This window comes from Anabas testudineus, chromosome 15 (genome assembly GCF_900324465.2).
Source record: "Anabas testudineus chromosome 15, fAnaTes1.2, whole genome shotgun sequence".
Taxonomy (NCBI): Eukaryota; Metazoa; Chordata; class Actinopteri; order Anabantiformes; family Anabantidae; genus Anabas; species Anabas testudineus.
This window is the reverse complement of record NC_046624.1, coordinates 20,613,115-20,632,602: the sequence shown is the minus strand read 5'-3', so window position 1 is coordinate 20,632,602 and position 19,488 is coordinate 20,613,115. Positions and strand designations below refer to the sequence as shown.

Genomic DNA, 19,488 nt, shown 5'->3' with positions numbered 1-19,488 from the left:
ACTTACTGAAGCTTGATGAGTCACACTCTAACGTTGATTAAACAGGGACTCGCTCCATCAGCCTTTGTGGGCATTACTCAGACTGTGAAAACAGTTGGACTGTGTCTTCAGGGATGGTTGGACATCCACTGAGAACCAGAGGACGGATCCTGGATGGATCCAACAGGTGCTGGGACGAAGTCAGAGGATCAGAAAATAAAGTCCTAGGACATCTGGAAACGCAGCGTGTGGAAAATCACAGGGACGTAAGAATGAAGGAAGATGAAGGAAGAATGAGCTCAGATTCCAGCGCTGGGACAGAAACTGTGACAGGAAGTGTGGTGTTTGAAGGGCCTGACCCAAGATGGGGTCAAAGTGCATCAGCTCTGCTGCTCCATTATGTTTTCAGGTTGTCTATCTGTACGTCAGCTCCGTCCTTATGAACACGACATCTCAAAACACCTTCAGGGAGGTTCTTCATGTGGCACAAACATCCATGTGGACTCATGAGTCTGAAGAGACGTGGATGTTAAATGTTGGAAACATCATCCAGATGAGTTTGTTTGTTGTTTGTTATCAGTAAAACTCGTCACTGCACATGGAGACTGTGACTGTAGATAATAAAGGTTGTTCTCAGCAACCAACATTCAGCAGACGGTGTGAGAGCTGAAACATCTCGTCTCTGTGATAGATGCTCAACAAACCTCCCAGAAAAAGGAACCAAACTGCTTCAGCAGTACACGTGTTGTTTTTCACTCATTTAAAAAAATCAATCAAGAGTAGAAACATGACATTTGACCCTGGAACAGCAGAACGGGGTCTCAGGCACTTCAGTCCTCTCCCTCCCACTGCTTCCTGTTTCTCTCTGCTTTGATCTCAGCAGTAAACACAAATAGATCTGATAATGGGCGACAAATCCCACCAAACAAATTCTAATTGGCATAAAGTAGGCTGTCATCTCGCTCTTTTTATGAGCATGTGTGTGGGCGGGTGTTTCCCAGTGGAAAGACGTCCAAATCAGCTGCCTACGTCTTCATAATGAAATGCCAAACGAGGATGCCACGACAAGTGAGTCACGCTCGCTGATATGAGTCATTGTTGGCCTTGTGGGGAAGCGTGTTTCTCACCTACAATAAAAGCAAACATCCTAATGTCCCCTTTTATTTTCCTGAGCTTTCAGCTGGATCAGTGTGATGGAAAAGCTCCTGTGACCTCCTGACCTCGAACAGCTGAGGAGCTTCTTCCAAAGCGTGACCGTAGTTTGTCGTCTTTATTTGTCTGTTGGAATATTTCAGCACAGGAACGGACATAAAACTCTGCTGACATACAAAATAATAAACTTACTGTAAGATTCAGCACCTGGTCTGCAGCTCTGTGTGTGTAAATATGTCTCGACTGATTTCATGGTTAAAGTTTAAGTAAAGTAGTATTTAGAGCCTTTCCCCACTAAATGAAGCCTCAACAGCTGCGGCATGAATTAGTGCAGTGATTCCAACCTTTTGCACTTTCACATCTCATCATAAAACTCATGTACACATTTCAAATCTGTTTATTTGAGCTGATCTTAAACTAAACCCACACACGGAGAACAGATCTACAGAGTGAAGAGCGCTTTAAAAGCATCACAAAAAAGTAATTATGGTGGTTTGCAGGGCAGCGGATTACTGGTAAATGAATACCTACATTAATGCAACATTAATATTTCAATTCAATTTTATTTATTTTTTTCATTTTTATTTTCATTTTTTGTTTTTGTGCAGGTAACTACTGAAACTTCAGCACCTTATTGTACCTGTGACTTGTGATACAGGTGAATTTGTTATGTTACTTTTACTTGTACTCCACTACATTAATTGTTCTATATTAATAAAACTCTTTTGAATGGTTTAAATCAGCTCCACCTTTACTTTATGGCTGCTTCTGTTTCCCAGTTTGTAGGTTACAACATGTTTTAGTCAGAACTGAACTACCTGAGCAGAGGGTTCTTCTACATGTAGTGGAGAATTACCTGGACAAGTATTTGTACTTCAAACCTTCATTTATAGGTTGGGAACTGTAGCATCATATTTCAAAACACGATTTATGATTTGTATTTTTTTAATATTCACCAGTTTTACCTCCGGTCAGCTGACACGTTACCTGTGCGTTTGTTTGTATGAGTAATGACATTAAAAGGTAAATATCCTGTGGCATCATGGGTATTGTAGTGCCTCTTCTTTGAATTGCGTTGGATTTCAAATGATTGTGTTTATTCGCCGTTAAAATAATGTTAGTCTATGAATGATTTTAAAATCAATGACAAAACTCTCTCATTAATATTTGAATTAAACGTTGTGGTGTACTCCTGAGCACAGTAGTGTAGACGGAGCTGACTACATATCCCACAATCCTCGAGGTGTCAACGAAGGAGCGTCGCTTGGTGCGGACGTGTTTGACAGTTGTTCAAAAATGGGGAAATGAAACTGGTTGAAACGATGAAATCTGAGTCTGTTTCCGTGTGAAAATCAGCTCCACACGTTCAAATCATCACGTGTGTGTTGTGTTGATCTTCACACAGACACAAACTCACGTGTTCATAAGAAAAAACACGAATGAATGAACACGTGAAGGAGCAGAGAACAGGCCGAACCGAAGAGAGGCGAAAAGAGGTGAGCGCTCACTCTGACATCTTTTTAATGTCCTCCTGACGTGTGTGTGGTGAGGACTTAAATAAACTTTCACATGTTAAGACTGTGGATAAAACCTTTAACTAACTTTATATGTTTTATATGTTTAATATTTGTCTTTTATTACTTTAAATTGACCTTTTGTCAATTGTTTTATTCAGCAGATGTTCTTAAAGGTGAACTTTTGTATTTCAGCTGTTTTTAATGTTTCTACTGACGATAAACAGTTTGTTTTTTATGTTTTTCATGTTTCTACTGACGATAAACAGTTTGTTTTTTATGTTTTTCATGTTTCTACTGACAATAAACAGTTTGTTTTTTATGTTTTTCATGTTTCTACAGACAATAAACAGTTTGTTTTTTATGTTTTTCATGTTTCTACTGACAATAAACAGTTTGTTTTTTATGTTTTTCATGTTTCTACTGACAATAAACAGTTTGTTTTTTATGTTTTTCATGTTTCTACAGACAATAAACAGTTTGTTTTTTATGTTTTTCATGTTTCTACTGACAATAAACAGTTTGTTTTTTATGTTTTTCATGTTTCTACTGACAATAAACAGTTTGTTTTTTATGTTTTTCATGTTTCTACTGACAATAAACAGTTTGTTTTTTATGTTTTTCATGTTTCTACTGACGATAAACAGTTTGTTTTTTATGTTTTTCATGTTTCTACAGACGATAAACAGTTTGTTTTTTATGTTTTTCATGTTTCTACTGACGATAAACAGTTTGTTTTTTATGTTTTTCATGTTTTCAGGCTGGAGCTCTCACAGCCTAAAGAAGGAGGAAGCCCTCCCGTGTGAGTCATCTCGCTCATAGACGATCTCTTGCGCTCGCTGCAGCCTGCGGACACCGAGCGGACTCTGCACCGGGCAGCGCCGCTCCTCTCCTCGGGATGATGCCCGGTGACGGCACCATGACCTCCATCGTCCAGAGAGTAGCTCGACAGGCTCTTGTCACCTTCAGGAGTCCGCCGCGGGTCAACGACGAGGCGGCCAAGGCTTTCCTGGAGAACCACAGCAAACTGAGGAGCCTGATGACGGAAGTGCGGGCGGCGGACCTGAAGCTCGTCCCGCGGAGAGCCGACGGCAGCTCGGCCGGGGTGCCCTCCGCGCTCCCGTACCACCACGGCGCGCCCCCGGTCACCTACATGCACATCTGCGAGACGGACCAGTTCAGCATGGGGGTGTTTCTGCTGAAGAGCGGCGCCTCCATCCCGCTGCACGACCACCCGGGGATGCACGGGATGCTCAAAGTCATGTACGGCAAGGTCAGGATCAGCTGCTTCGACCGGCTGGAGCGGCCGGCGGGCGGCGCGCAGGCGGCGGCCCACATGGGCTCCGTGCGCCGCAGCGTGCTCCGCTCGACGGGGGAGTTCACGGAGGAGAGCGAGCCGTGCGTCCTCTCCCCTGACCGGGACAACCTCCACCAGATCGACGCCGTGGACGGCCCGACGGCGTTCATGGACATCCTGGCCCCGCCGTACGACCCGGACGACGGCAGAGACTGTCACTATTACCGGGTGGTGCCGGACGCGGAGGTTAAAAACACAGACCAGGCGGAGCTGAAGGAGAAGGAGGTCTGGCTCATGGAGATCTCGCAGCCGCCAGATTTCTGGTGCGGAGGGGAGCCGTACCCGGGCCCGGAGGTCCGGCTGTGATCCAGCTGACCGACCTGCAGCCTCAACGTGTTCTGTTCTCGGTCTGGTGTGGTTTGTGCGCCCTGGACTGTGTGGGACAAAGGGGGTCACTCTGAATCTGAAGTCCTCTGGTCAGGAGCGTGAAGACCAGAGGTCAGTCTGGGCTTGATTCATGACCAAGAATGGACCCTGGTAGACCAGGTGTCCACCTGCTCCTGTAGGGAAATGGGTTTCTAAAAAGACACATTTCACATATAAATTACTACCAGAAGTGGAATAAAATCAAACTTTCATTTATTCTCAAACATGAATCATTGTTTTGGGAAAGTTCTCTTGGTCCTCATGAGAGAAAAGTTTAGAAGGAATAATTCAATCTCATGATTTTTGTTGTTCAGCTTTAATTTACAGTTTTACAGCATGATCAGACGGGAGTTTGGATCCAGTCCAGAACCAGGTTTAAAGACCCACCTGTCAGTTTTCCATTAGACCACTTTCTCTTCTGAGCTCATTTGATTTAGACTCGTGGAGAAGTTCTCGTCTCCTCAAAGGATTAAAAAGTGAAAATAATGCTAAACTTTATTGAACACAGTTAGTCACAGACGACGACAGTAAAGAGGTCAGAGGTGTTTTTACCTGAGAGATGCCAAGAAAGGACTAATGCTGCGTTCAAGAAAAGTTAGGAACTCTAACTCTGCTGCTTGAATCTTGATGTCATCATAACTATAAACACACTGCGTCAGCCTCCAGACCTGCTGGTGGTGAACGGCTCCAGATATTTATTTTAAATGTGCAGTCACACTAACAGGTATGCATGTATTATGTAAGCATAATGTTTGGAGTTATAATTTACCAGCTGACTGCACCTCGAACGCAGCATTAAAAGCAAATGTGTCCTGACCTGAGTGGAGTCGTCTCTGTGAACCTCGAAGGGACTGTTCTCATCGTCTTCCTGCTTCAGGCTTCGTGACCTTTGTTGCAGTCGGATAACGAACTGCGTCAGGTCCCTTTAGAACACGCAGCATCATCTGAAGCTGCAGCTTCTGGTGTCGTCTTTACAAATTTCAAAGTGTGTTGGGGTTTTTCTTTTTTCTGAGAAAGTTTGATCCTCACGACTGTTGTGATAATCAACCGATTGTTCGTTTGCAAGTTGTGCACTAAATTTACCTTCTTAGCTCAAATTCTGACCACACGACAACAGAGGTTTTACCTAGTGGACCAGGCTACAACGTCAGAGACGTCTGTGTGATTGAGGAAAGGAAACAAACTGCTGAACTAATTCTCAGCAGCTTAAACTAGAAGCACTTAACTGTAAAGTAATGACGTGGTTTTCGTCCCAGAATAAACTGAAAACTGATGCTAACTCTGAAAGTGAAGCTCTGACGGTCACATTAAAATGTGAAATGATGCGTGTTGGATTTTTATTTCAGAGGTGAATATTAACCTGAGTAAGAGCCGACGTGCTGTTTGTTGTGTCACTGTGGGAATGGGGACTACACCGGCCTTTGAACTTAGCTCTTTAAATCTGAATCCAGAATCGGATTCTCATAATCGAGTTGTTGACTGAACAGTGATTGTTTCGACATATTTTGTGTGTAATGAAGGTTTTTCTGTCTGTTCATATAAAACGTGCTGTTTATTTTGCCTAAACTTGTCTGTGCTTCATTTCCTTTTAAGCTGTTATTAAAAATACAAAAAATACCAAGTTCAGGAGAGCAACTTGCTTCCTTTACCGTGTTTTGAATCAGGTTGCCAAACTAAACTTTGCTGTACTTTTAATAAATCTCAGATTTCTGAGCGCTGAGGCCTCGTCAGCAGGTCGATCAAGAAAACTGTTTAGTCAAACGAGTTTTGGAAGATAAAGTTGGACATTTAAATGGAAAAAATATGTTCCCCACAGCAGCTCAGTGGGGGTTTAAAGAGGTACTTCAGTTCTTTTATTCATTTATGGCCATTAGAGTCCAGAGTAATGTCTGGAAATACATTTCTGCAAAGGTACAGTTCTCTGCAGAGAGGAGGTGTTGGTCCCTCTCCCTGCTCTGATACAGCTCTGCTCAACCCTCCAGCTAAAACGAGCTGCACGGTGTCTTCAACTCTAAATAACCCTTTACTCCTATTTAACGAACAAATGCTGTCTAGTACTTAAAGGGTTAAAATCTGCTCCACCTTCACCACCTGCTCCACGCTGAGTCTCTCTAGTCACTTTGTTTGCAGTTTAAACAGAATCAATAGTGTGAAAGTGTTTCAGCTTTTTGTCAGTGACTCAGTCGGATTGTTTGAATCTCTTTAAAGAGATGTATTAATCCTAAAAGGGAAATCCTGGTGTTGTAGTAGCCAAAACACAGAGAAACATGCACACAGAAGATAATAGGAATAATATGGCTGGATAGTGGCAAGTGGCCCTTCATGTGGGAGACCGGGGTTTGAATGCCTGCCTCACCCTAACCCTAACCCTAACCATAACCCTAACCATAACCATAACCCTGTCTTTTCCTTGTACCTTGAACCTCACTTGTACCAGCATCTGCCAAATGTACATGTTGTTGTCCTGTCTTTCTGTATATTTGGCCACACATTTGTCTTTAAAGCTGCTGGCGTGCACACAGTAGCTAGGTTGAAGCTTTTATAGTCAAACTGGTGCCTTCATGATTAGATGGGAAACATGTTCTGGCTTTAGGTTGTGTCCCAGTTTTATATAAATACTTATAAATTCTCAGGATCTCTGTTTTTCTCCCAGGCTGTTAAAGGCAGGCTGTTTCTTGACACTGGCCTTTATAATTGCTTCATGTTTGGATCCTTTTATCAACAGAAACTTTCCTATTTCATGATCTCATCTTCGCTGTTTTCCATTAATGCAAATCTAACACTACTTCCACAATAAAAGCCTCCCTTTAGTTCAGGCATCTTTACTTGGAAGGCTTTTATTCTGAAACATCTGTAGGAAGATTTAATAGCATTTGGTTAACAAGACAATTAATTATTAACTTTGTTAAGTAGAGAAACTACTTTAGACTGTCAACTAGAAAACCCAGTAAATATCTTATAAGGCCAATAACAGCGTAAAGTGACCTTCGACCTCCCTCAGTGGGCTTCTTTACCTCGGGTCCCACCAGAGTCTTCCATCGCCACTGTGCCCGATCACTTTAATACATGTTCTGTAGCCGCTGAGTTTCATGCAGCTCCATCTGCTTTTCAAACGTTTATCTGGACATAAAATGAATCAGGTGTCGTTTAACATCTCATGAAAAACCTGCTTCAGCTTTAATACAGGGAGACGGACACGCCTAAAAACGGTGAACCTGCCCTTTAATTTATGCCCAAAACAAAGAGCAGCAATAGCAGAAAGAGCCACAAGTGAACAAGTCAACATTTATTTGCATCAACATGAAGAATCAGTCCAGCAGAATCAAAGCTTGGATGCTTCACTCGTTTGCATAAAAGTTCTTCAGTGTTTTCTTCTCTCCAGTGATTCTGTCTGTGTTCAGGTATAAATGCTGGTCGAGTCTTTACAGGTGTGAGCAGCTCTGTGCCTACACCTGAAAACATCCACAAAGAAAAACAGATCATCAGGCTACAACTAACGTGTGAACCAGCTGGCTCGATGAGGCTTCACCCTCCTTCCTCTGTTTCTACCTGAAGTCCTGCTGGACGTGATCACTACAGGGTGCATTCGTTTTTTTACCTTCAAAATGTTGCAGTGACATATTTTAGTGCGTACAATTATTAGGAATCATTAAGAACATCGATGTCAGTCTCTTCTAAACTCTTTTACCTTCAATATTTAATATGTCTTTAACTTTAATTAGAATATCTTCACCCTGGAAGCCGTATTGAACACTGACCATGTAGCTGCTGTTCAGCCCTGGAGGACAGGATGTGAAATCCCACTTTATCACATTTAAATAAAAGTTCTCACTCTCAGCTGGATGCAGTGGGACACCACTCAGACACAGCTGACTTGCAGGATTATAGTCTCATCTTTGCAGCCTAATCGAATCCCTGAGAGCATGAAGCAAAGACAGCAGGCACCAAGCAAGCTGGACACACACTCTGACACTGAGAACACTGGCACTCCAACACCACCTGTCTCCAGGTGTACTGTCAATCATAGGAACCAAACTCCCTTTAAATTTCAAAGAGTTTAGCGCCAACATGTTAGTGATAAATAATGTTCAGAGGACTTGGATCACTTCCAAAGTGAACATGAACGACAGAGTTTGGTCCTTGTTGGCAGGCAGGATGTTGCAGGAGCCTCAGATTCAGAAAGTTCACATTCAGCAGCATGCGTCGTGCGGGATGAGGATTAGGACGCAGAGGACTTTTTCTCCTTCTGTCGGAGGTGAATCTTCATGTGTCTTCTCCTCTCGTCGCTCCTGGCGAACTTCCTTCCGCACTGGTCGCAGGAGAAGGGTTTCTCCCCGGTGTGGGTGCGGATGTGGGTGGTGAGGTGGTCGCTGCGGCTGAAGTTCCTCATGCAGATTCGGCACTGGAACGGCTTGTGGCCGGTGTGGATGCGCAGGTGCCTGCTCAGCTCGTCCGACCGAGAGAACCTGCGATCACAGCTCTCTGCGGGGCACGGGTACGGCCTCTGGTGGACGGGCGTCTTACTCGGCCGGTTCGGGTACTTCCTGGGTCTCAGGATCGGCCTGAGAGGGAGGTTCTGGTGGCTGGGAAAGGCAGCGGCCATGGGACCATCGGCGGCTGGTGAGGGCGCACCGAGCGTAAAGTTCCTGATGGTGTTGAGAGGTGTGAGAGGCGGAGGCACCCTGAGGGAGTCCAGCGGGTACGGGAGGGATTTCCTCTCCGGGAAAGGTGTCTGCATGTCTCTCTGGCAGCTCTGCTGATAGAAGCCCCCATACTCAGGCATAATGGAGAGCAGCGCGGCGCCATCTACTGTCGGTTTGGGAGCAGGGTTGTAGGATGGAGGTGGGTGGTAGGAAACGGCGCAGGTGGACGTTGCCAGGTACCCCCCTGCAGACTGGTCCTGGTACATGTCCCCGCTGCAGGAATAGGAGGGGGCCGGGTGAGGGTGAGGATGAGGATGAGTGGGCGCGTACATGTGGCTGATGTCCGGCTGGCCGTGCGCCATGCTACCGTCCCCCGCGTCCGCTGCGTCGCCTCCTGCTGCGTAAATATCTGGTGACGGTGAAGGTGATCCAGACACCGCGGCCGGGCCCGGGGTGGCAATGTCAGCGCTGACCACGTTGATGACGTCCCCGGGGGTCCACGGGCCACCTGTACCTCTGGAGTCCACCGAGAACTTCCCAGCAAACACAGGTTGTGTGCGTAAAGTTGCCACGTACTGCGCCAAGTAGCCCTGGAGAGGCAGCTCAGGTGCGCTCTTCTCCTCAAACAGGAAGTCACCTGAAAATGTAGGAAAGTAAAGTTAGAAATAGAAGTTTAGTGGAAATAAAGGATGATAAGTATTCATCATGAACCTTTACGGAGTTCTCATCTTAGTTTAAGCGCAACAACAAATCACGATAAACGGAGATAAAGAATTTGTCCTTCACAACCTCCGTCCTCAGAGCAACAGACACATTCTTACCGCCTCCATGCTCCTCAGGTTTCCCCTCAAGCTCTTCCCCCTCTACAGCTTCTTCTTTAAAAACCATCGGTGTCTGTGAAGACAGCCCCCCCTCCGCTGAGTACACATCTTTAGAGATACTATCTGTGAGTCTGCTGAGGGACGCAGAGACCTCGTCCACTGTTTTAGCAGTCATCCTGTTTGTGAAGCGATGGTTTCAGTCACTTCGCTGCTTCTCCCACTTTAATCATTGTGAATGTTTCCCCTCATCTTGTTGTTAAACCTCTGTCTCATCCGCCTCTCATCTCTTGTAAATCCTCCTGGATGGTGCAGTATGGTTATAAAGGGAATCTCCGGGTGTCCCGTTACGTCATTCACCAAATATGGACTTGGGTTTAAACACACACAAAAAAGAGGGAACTCCACAAATAGAGCTGCTCAAACTCTCCGTGACGAAACGTGGAAAGCATCAAAATAACATGTTCCAGGTAAGAGAAGCGCGAGTGGAGCTGGCAGCTGACACCTGAGTCTGAATTTGGGGGTTTTATTGGAACTTTCATCTCAAACAGCAGCGACTGTTCCAGGTGAACTCTCCTCGTGTGAAGGGGAAACGCTCCATCGTTCGGAATTCCGGTCACACTTTCTCCATACATGGATTCTCCGGTGAGGTGAGAGGATCTCTGTCTGCTTATATGGCTGGTATCCGGGTAAAGTGTGCTCCACTGTGTTGTCTTTGTGCCAGCTGAGCCCACACACTGACTGCACAGGCCCATTTGTTTTCTCTCCTGCCTTGTCAGGAACAGATTATCACTCTGACTGAGTCGTGCTATTGTTGGCCCGTTGAGATGGATGGAGTGATTAGTGAGAGAATAATCATCCAATTTATTTCCTTGAGAAGCCAGTTGGTCTTGTTGTTCAAAATGGGACTGGGGGAAATCAGGATGCATGTATTATTGAGTCTCTGCAGGACGTCTGCTGAACTGTGTTCTCCTACCTGTGTGGATGGATCCTATGAATTCAGAATAATGTTGTTCAGCGCTGCCATCACTCGTGGTTTTCCTTCTGATTTTCAGTAAAGTTTACTGTAAAACTTAGTTCTTTAACACTGGAGATCAACCTCTGAGATTTAAAGAATGATTTAAACATTATCCTTGAAGACCACTGTGGTCTTCTCTGTCTCACGTCTGTGTGGTTACACACATTTGTAATGATGAACATCTTTTAACATCATGAATAGATGTTAGATATCCTTTTGTTTTTACTATCTGTGCTTCTTAATTTCAGGGTGTTCAGGGTGGGTACACTGCTTCATCTGGAGACACTAACAGCTTCTCACATCTTCTTCCATGTTTTCATTTCCATGACTCAGAGGTGAATAATCTGCTCTTTTTACTTCAAGCTACACGGTTCAACGTTTGGAAACCCAGCTCGTCAATAAGACGCTCAAATCAATGCAGTGTGCTCTGACTCGCTCCTCCAGCCTCTGCACAGCCCTTCAGGACTGAGTCTTTACAAATTACAATAAACAGAAATCTGCATCCAGGGTTTCCAGCGCGGTCGGTGATTTCTCCTGCTGCTCCCTGGTTTTTGTTGTTTGCACTTTTCTACCCTGATCATCCTTTTTACATCCATCCACAGTCTCATTACTGAGTTACAGACGGACACAGCCCCTGTTCTGATCATTTATCTTCTTTATGTCAATAACTACATTACTTCTCTAGTAATCTGCTCGTCCTCTCCAGTCTCTGTCAGGGCAGGAGCTGGGTGACAAAAACAGTAGTAGTAGTAGTAGTAGTAGTAGTAGTAGTAGTAGTAGTAGTAGTAGTAGTAGTATTACAGATTGATCTCCTAATTTCTTGACTAATGATTGGTGGTTTAAAAAATATCTTGTGCCGTAGTTTAAATTTCAGAGGGTTTGTGTTCTGGACACCTTCTGAGGTTTTATCTGGTATGAATGAGGATGGGAACCACCCGGGGTTCTGGAGTAGAAGTAGAACATATTTAAAGTGTGAGATCTGTTAATGTGCTGATGAAGCTGAAGCTGGATCACCGAGCTGTGGAGACGCTCAGCGAGCAGGAGGACTGCAGCTCTACGAGCCTTTTGAACGCCCACAGTTACAAAAATGTTGGTGTGTATTGTCGTTGTGTGGCGAGCCGCCCACCCTCTGGCAGATGGGGGTTAGCTTGGTCCATGCACACACACACACACACACACACACGTATGCAAACACACATTCACACTGTGATGAACAGACTTAGAAAACACATGCACACACTCTTTCTGGTGCTTTAACTCACAAATACTCCCACACACACACAAATTGACACTTTTACTTTCTCTCATTGTAATTCTCTCTCTCTCTCTCTCACACACACACACACACACACACACACACACACACACACTCAGGCTCTTGCTGAGGCTATGTAACACAAATAAACACCAACGCACACACTTTCTCTGTCAGGATCTGTCCAACAAACACACACAATCCCACTCACACACACAGATCTTTCTTCTCCTCTCCCCACAGACACACACACCGAGCTCCGTGGGGACGGTGCCCCGCTTCCACCCTTCGCCCACGCTCCTGCAGGCCATCGAGGCTCTGGGGGGTTTTTGGTTTTGTGTTTGGTGGCTCGGGGTGTCAGCCAGGGGTCCGGCGGCTCGGCAGACCCCACCACGCCGATTAATCATCTGTCATCTGCGTTTTTTGTTAATATGGATCTTTGTCCTCAAACGATGCAGTTTGCCGCCCTCGTTTCCATTTCTGCACCAGAACACGAAAAGCTGCAAAAACAAGCTGCTGCTGCTGCTTTACGGGTTTGTCCTTTCTCTAATTTGCAGGTTTTATGCAGTCAACTTTTGTTCCAGATAAACTCGTGACCTCTGAACCCTCATGCTGACATCTTGTTTTTGGCAACATCAAAGTTACAGCAGCAACAAACAAATAGTTGATGTTCTTTACTGAAATGTGCGTCTCAGTGTCCTCACCTCCGTTACACACTGCTGCACTACAAATGTTAGTTCTACATGTCTGAAGCCTGTGAACGTTTAGTTTCACTCTTCATTTGTCTTCTATGTGAGTGTAGATCTTTTTGTTAGAGCAGATGCAGCCGACAGGTTCAGTGATGTTAAACAAACATCATAAACCATCAGAACTTTCTGCAGCCGTTCACGTCAGGATGGTTTTTAAATGGAACATGACTCATTTTGGATTCGGACACTTCTTCTGGTTGATCCTGCAGCTCATGCTGAGAGTGTGGGTTGAAATCAAGAGTTTGCTTTTGAAATAGTGCAAAAAAATAAATTTCATTATTAATTCACTGAAACCTTAAAGGTTTGTGTTCAACCACAAACTCCAGTCCTGGTTTACAGACCAACAGATGTTTGGATCACAAATAAAACATTATAAAACCTTCTGATATTTGCTATTTGATATATTTCGGATTTCTTATTGTGGATTCAAATTCTCGATCCATATGCAGATGAGTCAGGGTTTTGGCGGTTCAGGCGGTGAAGCCTCTAACCAAGCCGTCAATAGAACGATTGCATATTCATGGGAAACATATTGACTGTTGAGTGTCAGATAATAGACAGGCACATCAATGACCACGGAGCTGCAGTCAATGGCTTCGACACAGTCTCTGGGACTCTGAATGTGTCATCGCTTACTCTCAGGGCTTGTCGGCAGATTTCAAATGAGGATAATTAGCTTTCAGAAGGAGCCAAGTCTCAAATCATGTTTTCATTGTTTCTGAATTCAAAGAAACACAGATGGAAGAAGTCATATTGTGTTCGGGAGCTGACGCTTTGGGCGTCGCCCTGTAAACCAAAAGGTTTCAGAACATTTTCAAACCTTTTATCAAAATTAAAGATCCAGCTTCCAAAGCACAAATGAAGCAAAACTCATGTGAGAGTGGAGCTAAACTTTAGTTTTCTCATCTGCTCACGGACAGATCTCCAAATTCTCTTATACTATGATGTAAAGACAAAGGAAAAACAAAGGAAATACGTCAAATTATGAACGTGATGAACGTGATGCTGCTCTGAACTGAGTCAGTCTCTCATCCAATAATCAAATTAGAGCTGCACCAAACAGTTACCTTCAATACATTCAGTCAATGTTTGTCTATATTTTGCAGCAAAGAACAAAAAGAAGAAGAAGAAGAAGAAGAAAAGTCTTAGTCACTGAGGTTAACGCGTTATCATCCTCTAGTCATTTCAGTTTCTACTCTTTAGAATTCACCTACTAACAGTTTGCTTCAGGCCCCTTTCTGGCTCCTGGAACATTTTAGATGTTTGCATGAAGCTTTAATCCTGATTTCACACATGGAAACAAAACAAACTCAGTATATTTCAACCGGAAAAGAAACTACAGCTACATAAACTGTGCAAACAACAGATTTTAGACAGACTCCAAATAAAACAACCTCACAAATCGAATTTAGTTTGGTTTTAAATGTCGATCACAGTTCTCTACATTTTTGCAGCAGTTGTTATAAAATCTGTCTGATCCTAGATTTTGATCTTTTAGAAACACGTTTCAAGTTGATCACCAGGAGACACAGAATCAGCAACATGAACAATTCTAAAACACGTTTTTTACACCTCGATCATTTTTAATTCAACTTGATATAAATTTCACTTTAACTTCAACTGAAGTGGATTCAAACCCAAAAGAACAAAACTCACTTTGAACCTGCAGTGAAAGGAAATCCTCCTTCTCCTCCGTCAGGGTCCCAACAAGACGACGGCCACGGGGCCTCGTCCCTGTTCTCCACAGAGCTGGATGAGAGAATGAACACAGATGCTTCCCGAGGTGAACGCAGCCCAACGTTTGTCCTTCTGACCACGAAGTTTTCGCTTCTCTGGGTTTGTAGCTCGCCCCCGAAAAGGGTCATCATCACCCGGGGTCTGAGTGGGCTGTCAATGACAAAAAGACAGAGAGGGAGAGGGAGAGAGAGCAGGGGGGCAAACAATACGACTGATCCCACCTCACTTTGCTTCCACCCTCACATTTAAAATTGTCATGGTAATGAATGGATTTCTGCTGAACAGCAGATTGTAACAGGGAGATGTTTCTGTGAGGTGTTCGGGTCAGTCAGAGCGAAGTGGGTCACGAGGAAAAGGGACTGTAGACCTGGATCAGGGTGTTCAGGTGGGAAGGTGGGGGTCTGATCATCTTCATTATGCTGCTGGTAGCTGAGATGAAACATGACGGGTTCCTGCACAAGGCACTGGGTAACTGAGCTCTTCCTGATGCTGTAGAGGGAACGATCCTGGGGGGTGGAGGAGATGAGGTCAGTAAAACGTTGTTTGAAAATCATGAGGACCCTAAGACAGTCACTGAAGATCCTAAGTTGAAGCTGAAGCTGTGTTGTGTGAAGGTCTGGATGAAGACCAGGACCTCTGCTTTAGAGGAACTAGTTTTCTGATGCCTTTGTCTTGTTTAAGAGGAGAAGTCAGACAGAGAGAGCGTTGTACCCAGCTCACAGAGTGCACACGTCCCATTGATTAAACTCTACATCTGTTGCTTTAGCACCATAAAGTCATTAAGATTCTCTCTGCACGCCGTTAAACTACGTCTGCATCAAATTTCCTGTCAAATGTCCAATAGATCATTTCTAAAACTGTGCAGTTTAAACGGCTAATAAATGTTTGTGGAAGTAAAAGTGTGAAAACCCACTGATATCATCAGCTGAACCTTCAGTCTGGCTTTTAACTGAAGAGTAGTTTCAACCAAATCTAATGTAAATTTGAACAAATTTTACAGAAAATTCCAGATTTTCAGTTTTTATGTGCAGCTTTTAAATAGGTAGAGAAATAACTGGTATGTGTGTGTGTGTGTGTGTGTGTGTGTGTGTGTGTGTGTGTGTGTGTGTGTGCTTGCATGCGTGTATTTAAGGGGTTGCCAGAGCAAAAAGGGCAACCCCCTTTTCCTCCTCAGGGGGCTGAGTGGGTGGACGGTCCTCAGCAGATGGATTGCTGCTCACCACTGATCACTTCATAAACCTGAAACAGACAAAGTGAACTGATGTAGGAAACACTTTAATATTTATGGTTTATTTCTTTTCGTTTGTCACTTTCAGAAGTTCATTTAATACAGTATGAATAGTCATTTTTTGGATGAACGGCTTGTATTTTAATAATTTCTCTTTCAGTAGAATTTACATTTGTCCCTCAGTAGATTTAGACACAGAAAAACATTTTTATTACACTTTAATGAATTTAATGCTTTTTCACAAGTGTGTGTTTTACATGTGTGATTCTAATGTTTTAGCATTTCTACTATTTTAATAAATTACATAAATACATGTATACTGGGTTCTGTTTTTACTTTTTAATTAGCCGATAATTTAATGTTTTATAGAACTGAATGTTCTTTGTTTCAAGTTTCTACAATAAACTTGAAACAAAAGGCTATTTTTAACAAAACACACAGGGACCACTTTCAGGTGAGGCACCATGTATAAATAAACTATAAGCTCAAATTAGAGGAAATTATAATAAGCGATAATAAAAATTGATTTTGGTCCAGGTCCTTTTATAGAACATATATGGTCAAATAATCTAGTGGAGAATTTAAAACCATAAAAAGAATAGTCCACAACCATTAAATTAATGGTATATAGCTGATGTTTAAATCACAATTAAATGACTAATTACAGCTTATAAAACCTGAGTAATGGTTGTTTCAGCAGCTTCAGCAGCCAGTGACAGACTGTTCTGCTTTTATTTCAATGTAATTAATTTCTCACATAAAGGTATATTCTGTATTTTCACTGTTAATCACAGTTTAATTAGATCTAAAGTGTATCTGTATTTACACAGTGACATCTTCAAAGCGTAGAGTTCTTACTACATCATTTTACAAGTCAATTTGTGCTTTAGACTCACAGCCTCATCTTTCTGAATCTTCTTATTAAATTTCTACATTTCTACAAACTTAATTCTTTTCATTTTCAGCTGTTCATCTCTTCATAAACTGAGCTATTTTGCAAACAAATGTTGGAGCTGCACACCAGAGAAACTAAACAACTTAAAAGGAGAAAATTGGTAGTTAATTTTATATTTGTGTTGCAAAAACTGTCAAAGATGAAAAATCATTTACAAAAGCAGCAGCTGGTGAAGGTGGAGGCTGACAGCTGGTGAATCCATCCAGATAAAACAGAAACCACGTTTTATTAACAGATTATGATTTAAAAATTAATCCCAGTTGTTAAATAAATGTAGTGGAGTAAGAAACACAGTGTTTCCCTGAAGTCTTGTTCAGAACCACAGACTCTAGGACCAGACTCTAGGACCAGACTCTAGGATCAGACTCTAGGACCAGACTCTAGGATCAGACTCTAGGATCAAACTCTAGGATCAAACTCTAGGATCAGACTCTAGGATCAGACTCTAGGATCAGACTCTAGGACCAGACTCTAGGATCAGACTCTAGGATCAGACTCTAGGATCAGACTCTAGGATCAAACTCTAGGACCAGACTCTAGGATCAGACTCTAGGACCAGACTCTAGGATCAGACTCTAGGATCAAACTCTAGGATCAGACTCTAGGATCAGACTCTAGGATCAGACTCTAGGACCAGACTCTAGGATCAGACTCTAGGATCAGACTCTAGGATCAGACTCTAGGATCAAACTCTAGGATCAGGCTCTAGGATCAAACTCTAGGATCAGACTCTAGGATCAGACTCTAGGACCAGACTCTAGGATCAGACTCTAGGATCAGACTCTAGGATCAGACTCTAGGACCAGACTCTAGGATCAGACTCTAGGACCAGACTCTAGGATCAGACTCTAGGATCAGACTCTAGGATCAAACTCTAGGATCAGACTCTAGGACCAGACTCTAGGATCAGACTCTAGGACCAGACTCTAGGATCAGACTCTAGGATCAGACTCTAGGATCAAACTCTAGGATCAGACTCTAGGATCAGACTCTAGGATCAGACTCTAGGACCAGACTCTAGGATCAGACTCTAGGATCAGACTCTAGGATTAGACTCTAGGATCAAACTCTAGGATCAAACTCTAGGATCAGGCTCTAGGATCAAACTCTAGGATCAAACTCTAGGATCAAACTCTAGGATCAGGCTCTAGGATCAAACTCTAGGATCAGACTCTAGGACCAGACTCTAGGATCAGACTCTAGGACCAGACTCTAGGATCAAACTCTAGGATCAGACTCTAGGACCAGACTCTAGGATCAGACTCTAGGACCAGACTCTAGGATCAGACTCTAGGATCAGACTCTAGGATTAGACTCTAGGATCAAACTCTAGGATCAAACTCTAGGATCAGGCTCTAGGATCAAACTCTAGGATCAAACTCTAGGATCAAACTCTAGGATCAGGCTCTAGGATCAAACTCTAGGATCAGACTCTAGGATCAGACTCTAGGATCAGACTCTAGGACCAGACTCTAGGATCAGACTCTAGGATCAGACTCTAGGATCAAACTCTAGGATCAGACTCTAGGACCAGACTCTAGGACCAGACTCTAGGATCAGACTCTAGGATCAGACTCTAGGATCAAACTCTAGGATCAGACTCTAGGATCAGACTCTAGGACCAGACTCTAGGATCAGACTCTAGGATCAAACTCTAGGATCAGACTCTAGGATCAAACTCTAGGATCAGACTCTAGGATCAGACTCTAGGATCAGACTCTAGGATCAAACTCTAGGATCAGACTCTAGGATCAGACTCTAGGATCAGACTCTAGGATCAAACTCTAGGATCAAACTCTAGGATCAGACTCTAGGATCAAACTCTAGGATCAAACTCTAGGATCAAACTCTAGGATCAGACTCTAGGATCAGACTCTAGGATCAAACTCTAGGATCAGACTCTAGGATCAGACTCTAGGATCAGACTCTAGGATCAGACTCTAGGATCAAACTCTAGGACCAGACTCTAGGATCAGACTCTAGGATCAGACTCTAGGACCAGACTCTAGGATCAGACTCTAGGATCAGGCTCTAGGATCAGACTCTAGGATCAAACTCTAGGATCAAACTCTAGGATCAGACTCTAGGATCAAACTCTAGGATCAAACTCTAGGATCAGACTCTAGGACCAGACTCTAGGATCAGACTCTAGGATCAGACTCTAGGATCAGGCTCTAGGATCAAACTCTAGGATCAAACTCTAGGATCAAACTCTAGGATCAGACTCTAGGATCAGACTCTAGGATCAGACTCTAGGATCAAACTCTAGGATCAGACTCTAGGATCAGACTCTAGGATCAGACTCTAGGACCACGCTCTAGGATCAAACTCTAGGATCAAACTCTAGGATCAGACTCTAGGATCAAACTCTAGGATCAAACTCTAGGATCAGACTCTAGGACCAGACTCTAGGACCAGACTCTAGGATCAAACTCTAGGATCAGACTCTAGGATCAGACTCTAGGATCAGACTCTAGGATCAGACTCTAGGATCAGACTCTAGGATCAAACTCTAGGATCAGACTCTAGGACCAGACTCTAGGATCAGACTCTAGGATCAGACTCTAGGATCAGCTCTAGGATCAGACTCTAGATCAGACTCTAGGATCAGACTCTAGGATCAACTCTAGGATCAGACTCTAGGATCCGACTCTAGGACCACGCTCTAGGAATCAAACTCTAGGATCAAACTTAGGATCAGACTCTAGGATCAAACT

At 43.6% G+C, this 19,488-nt stretch overlaps 2 protein-coding genes across 2 annotated transcripts; one reads left to right on the top strand and one right to left on the bottom strand.

The window, feature by feature from the left end:
• The first annotated feature begins 2,376 nt into the window (after window positions 1-2,376).
• Window positions 2,377-5,928, top strand: adob (2-aminoethanethiol (cysteamine) dioxygenase b). The gene is made up of 2 exons (XM_026356077.1): window positions 2,377-2,627; window positions 3,406-5,928. Exon 2 carries the CDS (start codon window positions 3,544-3,546, stop codon window positions 4,306-4,308), a length of 765 nt encoding a protein of 254 aa, XP_026211862.1. The 5' UTR covers window positions 2,377-2,627; window positions 3,406-3,543; the 3' UTR covers window positions 4,309-5,928.
• Window positions 5,929-7,638: 1,710 nt separating this feature from the next.
• Window positions 7,639-10,088, bottom strand: LOC113159409 (early growth response protein 2b-like). Its single transcript, XM_026356073.1, has 2 exons — window positions 9,833-10,088; window positions 7,639-9,648 (listed from the first exon to the last, which is right to left on the bottom strand). Exons 1-2 carry the CDS (start codon window positions 10,005-10,007, stop codon window positions 8,588-8,590), a joined length of 1,236 nt encoding a protein of 411 aa, XP_026211858.1. The 5' UTR covers window positions 10,008-10,088; the 3' UTR covers window positions 7,639-8,587.
• Between the last annotated feature and the right edge of the window lie 9,400 nt (window positions 10,089-19,488).